Genomic DNA, 14508 nt, shown 5'->3' with positions numbered 1-14508 from the left:
TGACAGAACTTTATCTAACCACAGCATATTTACGCGGTAAATACGCGATGCAAGCCGACTCAAAAGTATCTTTTTTACGTCTTCCGTACGGTCTAATGTTCCAAATCAAGTACTGCAAACATCTGGTCACAAATACATTACAGTAAATATGTGTATTTCTGCTTCCAGTAATATTCTTTTCACAAAAATTATCGCAACAATGTAATGCACTGTGTCGTGTAGACCAACTCAAACCGGTACTGTGCACCGTATTAACCAATGTGACATCACGCACAATTCACATTGAGTGTTGAAAAATGTTTTGTCTTGTGTAAAATGTTTTGCTTATTTGGATGGCTCTTATTCTTTGATTTATCTTTAGCAAAAATGTATAATCTATTTTTACTATTTCAACTTTGCTTGGGACTATTTTTTACTCACAGCAAATGAACGGTACAGCAACTGTCAAAATGAATGAAATTGTTCATTCTTCTTTGTATCTAAATAATTTCAACTGAAATAAAAACTGTGATAAAAAAAAAATCTCAAATGAATAATGATTTAGTTTTTAATTGATGACATTCTTTAAATAATGTAAACCTGTTGCTCACCAAGGCTTGCAAAACTGGACGTTATTCAGTTAGTTTCATAAAGTCAATATTAAATCATTATTATATGCTCATTTGTTTTCCGTTAACTTTACATTATCAGAATCGTTCAATATTTTACGATATTGCACACCTTCATATTGCACCCACGCGCAGGACACATGTTCCCAGTAGTGTATTAGGAACTACTTTGTAAACAAATCATGTACATTCGCACAGTAGGCGCAGTACGTTTTGGTTGATTAAATTTGTTTCTGAATGAATTATAGCAGATGTTTCGTGGACTGCAACATACCAACTGCTTTGCTACATTCCACGTTAAATTTCTGATATATTGTTTCAGATTTTGCGATAGACACCAGATTTCATAAAATTGCTTGGTACCTACAAATAACATGCAAGCTATAAAGGCATAAACTGTCTCCCTTAGCTGGTAATAAGAATGGCAAAAAATATACTTACAGTTTTACATCCAGAATTTCCTCAAAATGTACTTTCTTAGTTCTGCAACTCCGAATTACTTGAGCCATGTCATGAGTTCTCAAGCTTGATTACACATTTTGGAATTGTACTGTAATTATAGTTTACTGCATTTGTATGGGAAAATATGAACGAGTTTTTTGGATGGAATACTGCACGACCTCAAAATGAAATAAACATTAAATTCCATAGCGTCTTTTTGATAATTGCAATTGAAAGACTTCATATTTTTCCCACAATATGATTTCAAACATTCAATGACAGAAACAAAAATACATTTGCAGATGTCAACACGCTTCTCCCTAGCTTATTAAATCTCATGTATTTCATGTGGATTCGTCACTAACAAATCCAGTCAATAATCACGAAATTCCAGAATCGAGAAAAATATAAAAATCTATTCATTCCAGATCAAATGGAAGAGTTGTTGCAATGCACATTCATTCACAATATGACTCCAAATTTCAGTTTTAACTAGACACGCTATTTTCTTTCGAAAGTTATGTCGAGCGCGCGAAATATTTCAAATTTATCTTGGCGGTGTTATGTGCGCAGTAAAAATGTTGATTTGTGTAATGATGAATATGCGCTTGTGTATTTAGTTTGGAAAGCGGCATACATTCATTTACATTGTTTCTTGTAGTGTATTGTGTTTATATAATTAAACCTTAGGTAGAATTAAAAAAGTGAGCATATAATAAAAAGGTTACTGCCTTTGTATGGAAAATATGAACTCGTTTTGTCGGAAGGATATACTTCACTCCCAAGGTCGTGCAGTATTCCATCCCAAATCTCGTTCATATTTTCCCATACAAATGCAGTAACCTATAAATATAATTAAGCCTTAAGTAGAATAAGAAAATGAGCATATAATAAAAAGGTTACTGCCTTTGTATGGGAAAATATGAACTCGTATTGTCGGAAGGATATACTGCACTCCCAAGGTCGTGCAGTATTCCATCTCAAAACTCGTTTATATTTTCCCATACAAATGCAGTAACCTATAAATATAATTAAGCCTTAGGTAGAATAAGAAAATGAGCATATAATAAAAAGGTTACTGCCTTTGTATGGGAAAATATGAACTCGTTTTGTCAATTGGATATACTGCACTACCAAGGTCGTATAGTATTCCATCCAAAAAAACTCGTTCATATTTTCCCATACAAATGCAGTAACCTATAATAAGCCATTAGAAATTATATATATATGACACAAACTTCACAATTATTTTCGCATTACGTGACGTCATGTCAGCTATTTCGAGGATGTCGGAGTACTCGATGGCTTCAAGGACCACATTGAATCCAAGTTATTTTTGTTTCTTTGGGGGTTTGCGGGTTTTTTTGGTTGTTGTTGTTGGGTTTGTTTCGTTGAGTCTTTTTCTTGAGTTTTCTGAAAAAAGAAGTCGCCACATCATCCGAGTTAAATTCCTTTTCGTCAGCAGAGGGGGCTTGAATATTAATGATGCAGATTCTGCTTCAAATTGTATATTATTCCAGATTATCATATCAGGTCTTTAGAGCTTCAGCCTGTTTATAAACCATAGTTTATTCTGATAATCTCTTGGTCCCTCTCAGGCAACCTCTGCCTTAAGAGGTTTTGATGTTGTACCATGGTAGCCCAAATAGGTGATTACACTGCATCAGTTGCTACAACTGGTATCACTGACTTCAGGGCTTCTACGACATAAGGAATATACGAAATTACTTTAATCGATTGAGATTGTATGTGATACCTGTTGCCTCCACAATTGGGGTCGATTGCTCCATTCTAGAACGGTAAATCCATATCGCATCAAGCACTTGCAACTGACAGAGTAAGTTCAATTATGCTTGCCTCAGAAAAGCAAGTATGCTTGCCTCATCTTCTATGCGTCAGAAATGTTTCTTCTGTGTAATAAAGACACATACGAAATACGTGAATCTGCTCCAGACCGATATCCAATGTATTGTATTAACGTTCATATTTCAAGCGTACTTATGTCACCTTGTGCACCTTTCGCTTCTAACACAATGTATGCTGGAGAAAGTCCCTATTTATAATTACCGTGTGGAGTTTTAACAGGGTCCTATTCATAATTACCGTGTGTAGTAAAAAGTCCCTCTATATAATTACAGTGTGGAGTAAAAAGTAAAAAAGATCCCTATTTATAATTACAGTGTGGATTAAACAAAAAGTCCCTATTTATAATTACTTTGTAAGGGTTTAAAAGACTATATTCATAATTAATGTGTGTAGTAAACGTCCCTATTTATAATTGCAGTGTGGAGTAAAATGCCCCTATTTATCAATACCGTGTGGACAAAACAATCCCAATTTATTATTACCGTGTGGAATAAAAATGTCCTTACTAATAATTATCGTGTGGAGTAAAATAAGTCCCAATTCATAATTAACCGAATGGCGTTAATTTTCTCCTTTACATCTATAGCGGTCATTCAGCATTGTTAACAAGTCTCCTTTACATATTTAGCAGTCATTCAGCATTGTTAACAATGGTAGTTTTACTTGGTCGGTGGTTCTTTCTGGGGTTTTCCCGGGTTCTTCCTCCACCATTAATACTGGCTGCCATGTATAGCCTATCATGTGCTGAAAAATGGCGTTAAACCCTACAACAACAACAACAACAATATACTGTAATAAATTTGGAGTATGGACATTTGGTTATAGCGTTCCGTTTTCAGGAATTCTTAGATTTTTGTGATTATTTGTTTGATTATGGAACTCGGTCCTGTGGAAATATTCCTTAGCTCGAAATAATTATCCAATTACTATGAGCAAACGTCACGGAGTGAAGTGTTAGTAAGTTTCCATGATGCCATGGTTAACTTTTGGTGAATTCAGGTCAGAGCCGCACGAGTGTCCCTGTCGCGCAGTAGTACCTCTTAAAATCTAATTGTTTGAATTTATCGTGTGACTACAGGTGTAGGAGACTGGTAAATTAGACAATAGAATAAACGAGAAGGGACTGTTCCTTCGTTGGCGGGTACCGTTTACGTTACCATGGTGGCAAATGTGAAGCAAAGTTACAGGTGAAATGTTGCTTAGAACCACGATTTGACTGGCATAAGGTGATGTGGTAAAAATAGTTCCCTGTATTGGGAGGGGGAGAGTTGTATAGGCGATCAAGCGCAATTTGATTTTTCTCCAAAATAATTTAATAATAATCTAGATTCGTGCGTTATCAAACGTGAAAGGATTCATGACCATGGATCGAGCCTGACACGATTAATGTCGTGTTCAGAATTGTATGCAGGTATCCGAATCGAAAATTCTCCAAACATTCTCTATTTTCTATTTTTTAACCTGTCATGATGAAACATGTCATTAATGATATACTAGAGGGTAGTTCCAAACACCTAAAACTGAGCTATGAATATACTTATGCTACCAGTTACTAGTACGCGAAACGCCTGTCAGCGAGGAGTCCATGTTATATCCGGTTATGTTCTTTTCTAAAACGTGTTTAAATATCACTTTGCAAATTTTTATTGTACATTGTGTTCGATATTTTTTTGGGCCTACGTTTGTATACAATACAGTCTTAAAAGTTCTTTAACAGGTATGAATTTAAAATTTAGATTTAAAAGCAGAAGGTTCAGATTCATTTCTAATCTTGTTCGTGTTTACATAACGAGCGAATATTATGATGGGCTTTGCATCTTGTTTCCCATTCCGACACAAATTGTGGCTAATGTGATAAAACTATCGTTTATCGCACTGCAAATCTTTACTAAAAAGACTAGACAGATGCATAAATCAACTCTTATGTTTCCGTTGGTGTGGCTGTTTTTGGTCTTTATAAATTCTAAACATTATAGTGGGCTCTTAGTCTTTCCAAACTTTATTTCTAAAACATTTGATTTAATCTCTGGACAAAAGTTGTGATCATTTATCAGACTATTACACAGTAAAATGGAATATTTAATTTATCTGTTGGTGTGTGCTAAAATATTTGAAACCGCACTCTTAGCCATTTGATTTAAATGCAGAATGTTCTCTTTCAGATTTCTTTTCAGATGGATATCGAAAAGCAGAAAATTCTTCTCCAAAACGCAGAAATAGCCTGCAATGTAACTTCCAATGACATGGAATCGTCACCTATCGAAGGTAAGCTTTCTGTATCAAGTTTAGAATAAGATGACCTTTGGCTTACAGACTTTACAAAATCCTCTATCTAAGATGACCTGTAGATAAAATTATGCCCCTAGATCCCCCATGTTGCTGACTGATCCCGCTCTTTCGCTTCGGCCATGAAGATTTGTCGTTAAATATAAGTCTTCGGTGTGTTTTATTGCGTTTATTGTTTAAACAACAGAGCAACTATAATGGACAGGCTGAGTTTTGTAGTTAAGACTCTATTCACTACTGCAGAATCCATCATTTTCCCACCCGCGTCTGCTCTAAGTAGGTTCATTCGAGTTTAATTCAGCTATCAGCATCTAAGTGGACAGGCAGAATGTCAGGCTAACTTTGACCGGCATCGAGTTTTTTGTCCATTGTCTTGCAAATGTGGATGTTGTTATTACTTCGCTTTTTGAATTCCACCGCTAAGATAGTGAACATCACAGTTTTTGGCATGTACGAAGATAAGTGGTACACACACACACACACACACACACACACACACAAACACACACACAAACACACACAAAAAGTTTCTAATGAGTTTAAAATAATAAAGTCTTTAAAACATTCCATACTTTGTCCTCTCCAGTGGATTCTCTCGTATGCATGTCGGTATCCCACCTTTTCTCTGTTCACATCCATTTCTAGATTAATACACAAAGTGTACAAAGTTTCTGCTGAGTTTTAAATAATAAAGTCTTTCTGGTAATCCATACGTTTCGGCTCATTTGCCTGCATCGATGGATTCCCTGGCTAGAAACGAATGAAAACGTATATATTTAACATTTTGACAAAATACAAAATACAATATATATATATATATATATATATATATATATATATATATATATATATATATATATATATATATATATATATATATATATATATATATATATATATATAAAGTGAAAATTAGCTTATATAGATTTCTTCTTGGCTGTGCTATTATCATAGCATACCATGTAGAATAACTTTGTTAATTTCTGAACAATAATAATAATAATAATAAGAAGAAGAAGAAGAAGAAGAAGAAGAAGAAGAATAAGAAGAAGAAGAAGAAGAAGAAGAAGAAATAATAATACTGAATATAGTACAGTTTTCGACAGCGGCTAGGGAATGGAATACTAAATTCAATGACAAATTAAAAACAATTTCATTTTGTTGAAAATAGTTATCATACTATCGTTTAACTTCGCTTTGTGTATTTTTATTTCTACACGGCAAAATCTTAATTGAAAACACTCAAATTATATACGATTTTATCACTTTTTTATGTGCATCTTGCAATTGCTGCTCATTATTTGAAGTAAAAGTTATAGAAAAAATAAAGAAATAAAGACAGTTTGTTGAGGTATAGTCATTGAAGCTGAGTATATAATACTTGCAAAATAAATAGATAAAAATAAGCAAAAGTTGACAAGTCACAGATAAGCTATCAGTACTTACATTATTTTAACTATTCCCCATATGTATCATTATTTATTTATTTATTTATTTAATTGATTATTGTTAATAAGGTACATAATTGTGGGCATGTGACCAAGTTAATACAAATATGTTCGTCAAACAGAGAGAGAGAGAGAGTCCCGTCCGAATAATATTAAAGTAACCTTGTTAAATCAAATCGTTATGCAGCACCTTACTAAGCCACTAAATGAATTCAAAGCCAGATAACCTACAACCTTCGTGCCAAGGGATAAACTTGCAAACACTTATAATGATAACTGTTTTATCTTAGAATAGTGCGCATGTCCATACTGCTCAGCAATAACACGTAAGCAACAATACCACCTCAAGGTAAAAGATACTTTGAAACACGCTCTATCTACGAAAAAGAAATGGTGGGATCAGAATTCACAGAAACAGTTCGTGATTAAGTTATCTATAGTGGTAGTGAAATGGGGTACCAGATGTTTTCCCATTTTTAATACACTTTAAATTTATCTCTACGCTGTTGTGTGCTGTGTTTGTTTTGTGGATGTAAGTTGTTTTTTTCCCGACGAGGAGCTTCTTTAGCTGGAAACATTGTATATATGCATATTTTAAATTGCAAGGAATGCAGTTTTTCATTTTGGGTTAATTATGGTTCATCATAAAATCATATTTCAAAAACGTTTTTTTTATTAAAAAAAGGTGATTTTACTTTAATATTTTTCAGAATTGTTTATTAATTTTATTAATTTATATATATTCAAGAGGCTAAGGAATTCACATCTTTTATCATTATTTCGTCTAAGGTTATTGCAATATATATATATATATATATATATATATATATATATATATATATATATATATATATATATATATATATATATATATATATATATATATATATATATATATATATATATCATAGAGGGCAGGTACTGGAAGACCTTTCTTTAACAGATCTTCCAAATAAACGTCTCTATGAACTTTCTTCTTGAATATTTTCAGGTGATTATGTCTCCATGGCAACACTGCTATCGATGCTCATAGTAATGTACACATTACAAACTCATTTTATTACTTGAACCCAGCAATATAGCAGGGTAACTTCAAAAGCTTTTTTATCTGATTTCCGTGTTACAGAAACTAGAATAGTATCAGTACAGACTAAATGTTAAATTTTTCAAAGTTTATAAAGGTACCCATGAAATAAACCTCGGCCTGTAAACTTTCCATTTAACAAACACGATTGTTTTTATAATCATATTTTAGTACTTATTTCAATTCTAAATATTTCTAGGTTTGCTTTTTCTCATAATTTGAATTTATTATTTAATAAACAATTGGTGTTGTGTTTGATATTAGTTTTTTTTTTAAAATATATCTTCAGATGTTAATATAATCCTTTATCGAATGTATAGATTTTTACGTGATATTCTTACTATATTATCTATTTTGTGTTTTGGTTTTCCTCTTTCAAAAACAGGATCACCAGATCGATTCATCTTATGAAATTGTTCTTCTTTTCACTAGCCGCTTTAGGAGTCATTTTAAAACTCCTTTATTTTGTAGTATCACATTATCTATTGTTTTTAATAAAACATCCGAATATGTATTTGTGTTGTCTGCCGTGAATTACTTGTACATTCAATTTGTAATTTTCGAATATTCTTTCAGCAACCACAGCTTTACCTTCACTATAAGTGTGGCACATTTAAATAATGTTTTTATACAACCATTCTTAAAACATTGTATTTAACAATTCACTACCCTGATTGACCATATTATTGCAAGCTTCAACTCATTTGCGGTTTTTTTTTTTTCAAAAGAATTTATTATGTCAGTTCCAGTTTCATTATCAAGCCATATGCTCCACTAGTATTTACTATATGTATCAATACTAAAAAAACGTATATATACTAAAACAGCCGATCCTAAATAATGTATGGTGTTGAGTGAGTTTTAATGATTGGTTTATGCAATTTCTCAGCCAGTCGTGTCTTACATCTCAGCGTCTATTTCAGGTCTTAAGTTTGTCTAGACCAGGTGTATGCTTAACGCTGATAATAGGTCTCAAAGAGTATATTAAACACTGGAATAATAGGTCTCACGGCGTATGTTTAACGCTAATAATAGGTCTCACGGGGTTTATTTAACAATAATAATAGTCTCACAGCGTATGTTTAACGCTGATAATTGGTCTTAAAGCAGGTGTTTAACACTATAATAACAGATCTCACGGCGTATGTTTAACGCTAATAATAGATCTTACGGCGTATGTTTAACGCTAATAATAGATCTTACGGCGTATGTTTAACGCTAATAATAGATCTTACGGCGTATGTTTAACGCTAATAATGGGTCTCATAGCGTGCATTTTCAATAACATTGTGCTCAGTGTCCTGTCCGTATATGATTGTGATTTATAATTGCATCATGACAGAAATCAGACTTCATACATATATGGACATAGAACACAATTAATTTTGCTATATGTTCTCTACATTTGTTTTTCAATACTGACCTTTCCACTGAGACAGTCTATACAAATTACATGTTAGTCTAACATACCTTCAAAGATGACTTCACGGTGAAGTTCTTGTCAAAGGTTGACCTGCATTTTTTGAGAGGCTGGACTGTCAACAGAGCAGCATGTAAACAGAACACAGATTTCACTTCCGGATCATCACCAAAGCCTTATTACTCACTGTGCACTGTCGCCGAAATACACACGGAACACCACACCCTGAGCTCATATTCTCAAGAATAAACAATTACCTTTAAATCCCTACCTAAAATGCATAAATACACGTCTTCTATCACCACCAAAATGAGAGAGGAAAAAAATGTTCTAAAAATAGAAAAGAACTACATTCGTGGGCACTGAACTGGAAGTACTAATTGTGACCTGATTCCTTATCATCCAGCTAGTGTTTCCGTTGGCCATTTTTTAATAAATTACCTGGTCCATATTATTTATAAGAACTTTGGGTCAATCTGCTTTTTGGTAACAGTGGTAAGATTGATTTAAAAATATCTAATTTACCACCTCTTTCTGACGAATGAAGTCTTAATTTTCTAGTATTACATATTAATCAATATGTTCAATATTATCATTTTTAGAATTATTAAAAAGAATCCCATTGGACAGCGTTTCCTTTAAAATAGTCTTTGATTTTTCAACCATGTTTTCATTTGGTTTTATATTTTCTGGCAACATATCTTTGCTAAAACAACATCAAAAATTGAACTTTTTTTTCATTTTTTTATTATAATTATTTCAGCCTGTAAATTCGCAAGAGGCTTATCGTTGTATAAATGGGGTTATTATTCCTGTTTTAAAAAAAGAACCAAAACACAAAACGACCTTTAGCTTTTATATCTTTACCACGTGTCCTCAATAATGTCCAATCCTCGACCTGTACCTATATCGACAAAAGACCTCTAGGACAGAAGCCCCGTGACTGGAGTAGAACACAAGGCCCCTAAGACAAAAGCCACTCAGGCAGAAGACAAAAGTCCTCCCCCCCGGCAAGTTTACCTTTCTTGAAATAAATAACTGCATTTTATGGTTTTCTTTGTTCTAATTATTTCCAATGAATCACAACAGTTTTAACACGCAATCACCGTGAATGTTTGATAAAAACAAGAAAATCTTAATAATTTAATCTTTAGTTACATGGTTGATATCTTTAATTTGGTAATTCTACACTTAAGATGATTATACAACATATCATGCATTTTGGATTAGTCTGTGTATTGAGTTGTAGCCTAGTGTGAGATACACAGATAGGTTCAATATATTCATATTTTATGAAATTATGCCCGTATTGTATCCAATATATATATATATATAGATATATATATATATATATATATATATATATATATATATATATATATATATATTTTAATTAAATTGTTTCGTAGTCATTACACAAGATGTAAATTACAATACACACTATAAAAACTTACTAAATGTTGTAAAGGAGACCATTGTACATCATAATAAATATGCTTACAATAAATAAATGGATGAGAGAGAGAGAGAGAGAGATTGCTAGATAGATAGAGAGAGACAGACAGACAGACAGACAGATAGATAGATAGATAGATAGATGGACAGACAGACAGACAGATAGATATGTAGAGTGTTGTAAATATCAAAGATTGAGGGGCTTTTGTCCTGTCCCGAATGCCTTTGTCCCGGGGGCTTTTGTCACTGGAATTATACCTACCATACCAGGTAAAAGACTTCAAACAGTACCAACAAGCAATGGACCGATAAAACCCCACTTTTTATCTCTTCCGTTTTAAATTGTGCCTGTGCGAACTATTGTGTCTGTTTGTTTGGAGGTTTTTTTTTAAAACATTTTGCTTTCATAATAAGTTTAATTTACGTTTTTTCCAGTCTTAATTCTATCACTCGTAAGCAAGTGAGACGGCAAAGCCTATCTATATATTGTTGATGTGAATTTTCTTGGTTTATCTTATTTATGATCTAATAAGCTCAACCAAGCTAAATTTCATGTATTCGGCTAATGTGGGTATGTGAGAAAGCATGCCAGTAGCTTCTCGTGGGTCGGTGGTTCTTTCCGGGGTTTTCCCGGGTTCTGCCTCCACCGTTAATACTGGCCGTCGTGTATATCGTGTGCTGAAAAATGGCGTTAAACCCTACAACAACAACAACCTCATCTCGTCTAAATACCATTCCCGGCTGTGGCTTTCCATTTATTGCTCGAATAGTCCCTGCCACGAATAAAACTGGTACTATTTTACCGCGGCTAAATGATAAGATTACAGTAAGATTGTAAGGCTCTCTCGAGAAATTGAATTGAATTTATTTACAAACATTTGCTTTAAATTGGCTTTACTAGATATCACATTGTTTAATAAACATTTCCAGCAGCTGTTGGAAATGCAATAAATATATTTTGGAAGTTGTTTGAAATGCAATAAATGTCTTGGAAGTTGTTTGGTTGAATTTGATGTCCATGTTTGTGAGACTTTGTTGGCATTATAGTGTTGTCTGCACACACGCATTCGATCAAAGAAAAAATATTTTAATACATCCAGGTACCCATCGTTATTCTACGTCAACCTGTAGTTTTACATGGAGTTTAACTAGTGTAATCCAGATGTATGAATAATTATGCGTTGCCGTACTGATTATTCATAACAAACTGCATAGACTCGGATCCTCCGGCATTATGCGCCGGCAGATCTGGATCTGTGCAGTTTGCAATTTTACTCGACTTAAAACTGAGTATATACGGTAATTTATGTTACGTTTACTGTTGCATCTTCTTTATTTGCTGCTTCTCTAATTATTGTTCAATCAGATTCTGATGTATTTAGAACAATGTTCTTCGTTGTAAAATAGGATAATATTAGTCGGTATCTTATTGTTTTCCTTTGTTACCTTCTCCTTTGTGAGTTATTACATAATACCTTTATTTAGATGGCCCCGGTTGTACTAATACATCAGACAGTTTTTGTACCATGACCTGTCATTCCAAAAAATGCGACCTTTCTGCGGCTATTCACTTTTGATGTTTGCATTCATGCTGCTCAACTGTTTAAGTCAACATTTTCATTCGAACGTGCGTTTTTGTTTCCTTCTCAAATTGCAAGGTCATAATTGATCAGACTATTCCGTAAATTCAATTAATAATGATCCAGTATCGATGTACGATAGCCATTTTGTAAAAGCTTTTAAATTACTTCCGTCTGTCTGCCTGTCCATGCATTGCTTTTTGGAAAAATCCCAAATATATCGGAACACAATTGTATACCACTGGTACAGACCCATTGTGCCTTTAAAAAATTCCAACCGTGACCCTTTAAAAAAATGATGGAGTCCATTTTGTTTACCTTTGTATTTTATTGTGACAAGCAAACTCTGTTAACCTGCAAAGACATACTGACACCATTAGATATTTGAACTGAATAGACCCTGATATTTTGTCTGGCGATCCCTCGTCTGAAAAATAATACAAAATGGCTTAACAACTGGGTTCGTGTCTGGCGTTCAATGAATCTGAAACATTTCAACCTGACCCAGACGTTTTCATAAAGAGAATAGTTCAACGATAAGTTTGGCAGAATTTCGTATATATATATATATATATATATATATATATATATATATATATATATATATATATATATATATATAGTTGCCCTGTTATAACAACAAATTCTGCCTTGATTACACATGATGATAATAATAAATAATACAAATTAAAAATATATAAATAAATATTACTTGAACTTTTTCTTTGATAACTCTGTTCTACATAAGTTACTGCTGCAATGATATGGCTATTTTTTCTCAATATTACCCTATAATTATATTTTGTATTGTATTGCACACTGTAGATGGTCGATGTAAGGCGGTGTGGGATGGAATTATGTGTTGGTCCAGTACAGCTAACGGCAGCATCGCGAGAGAAAGGTGTCCTCACTACATCATCGGTTTCAATCCTGACGGTAAGTACATGACAGGTTTTCACCTGATCAAAACAACCTGTTACCGTTTGCATGGCGGGAAATATATCTTCTTGTTGTAATTATTATGCTTGCATTGCCTCTTATTTCGTTGCAGATAAATAATTGCTTGGAAAATGGTGATAGCGAGTGACGTACATAATTGTTTATCTGAATGACGTCTGATAAAAATATTCTTTATATCACGTCAATGACTGTTAAATATTTCTTCCCATTAAATCAATGTCCACTATCTCTTTGATCGCCCTCTAATAAAAAATACATAAAGTATTCTGTAATTATTTTAAATGTGTAATCAATAATCCTCTGATACTTACTCAGGTTTTTTATTGCATTAATATTACTCTTTCTGTCCGTGATAATGGTAGTTTGCACAAATGATGGTGGACGCCATTTTGCAGGGGAAATAAATCTTTCCGTATCAAATTCATATCTGCCACAAAATAGCATTAACAAAATTAGTGTACTGCTCAAAAACTTTATCAAAATCTGATAATACATAAATTCAATTTTCAGCGGACATAGAACACAGTTACATTTTATTTTCATTGATTTTGCGAAAAGCAGTTAAGATAGATTTTAATACAGGATGTCATGAAGCATTATAACGAAACCGTCATAATATGCCATGTTTAATAATACAGATATCTGCTTTTCAAAATGTACGAAGTATTTATAACACATATAATGACGACTTCACCTCCTGCCTCACTGCAATACGATAATCAATTGATTTCTTAGCTTTTAAATCTGGCCTGCAGACATTCCCAATGAATCCGATCAACATCGTTGCTCTGCTTGCAAAGCATTCTAGAACAATTAACTTTTGTACCGCCTGATCTGTTCTATCTAGTTTAAACCAGTTTTAAATTACTTCAAAGCGGTTTCCAAAATTAAAGTGTAACCATGCTCTATTTAAAATTTTGAAAAACACTTCTCCTATCTCCACATATTATTGGAATACCCTTTTCCACTGACCTTCAAAGTTATATGACAAAACCAGGGGGGACACTTCATTCACTGGTCCTCAACATAACCTTTGCCACCGGCCTTACAGTTTTATGGGGGCAAAACCGTGACATTAGTTTTCAGAAATTTATGAAAAAGATCTGTGTCATTTCTCTTCAGATTTCTTCCATGTCTTCAAAACTTTAATGAAAAAAGAACATAACCCAACGGTGTGCAAAATTTTAAAACATTTGTGCCTCCCTTCTCCTCAAAATGTTATGAAAACGATTGGGTAGCTGGTCTGCAAAATTTACTCAAATGTCTGGTATAACTTTTTTCTGAGAATTCTATTACGAACAAAACAAAAGCTTCGCAGGAGCTCTGAATCTCAAATGTATACCCCCTCCCCCCCCCCCCG

The 14508-nt window shown here is 33.3% G+C and overlaps 1 protein-coding gene across 1 annotated transcript in view; it reads left to right on the top strand.

The window, feature by feature from the left end:
• LOC149779475 (parathyroid hormone 2 receptor-like) overlaps nt 1-14508 on the top strand; it is a 153159-nt gene that overhangs the window by 40051 nt on the left and 98600 nt on the right. Inside the window, exons 2-3 of the mRNA XM_089940164.1 lie at nt 5078-5180; nt 13014-13124. Coding sequence (XP_089796290.1) covers nt 5090-5180; nt 13014-13124 — 202 coding nt within the window. The 5' untranslated portion in view covers nt 5078-5089. The remainder of the gene's footprint in view (nt 1-5077; nt 5181-13013; nt 13125-14508) is intronic.

The sequence above is a fragment of the Sinohyriopsis cumingii genome, chromosome 17 (genome assembly GCF_028554795.1).
Source record: "Sinohyriopsis cumingii isolate HCF-2022 chromosome 17, ASM2855479v2, whole genome shotgun sequence".
Classification (NCBI taxonomy): Eukaryota; Metazoa; Mollusca; class Bivalvia; order Unionida; family Unionidae; genus Sinohyriopsis; species Sinohyriopsis cumingii.
The sequence above is the reverse complement of the archived record's forward strand: the minus strand, read 5'-3'. Positions and strand labels throughout refer to the sequence as shown.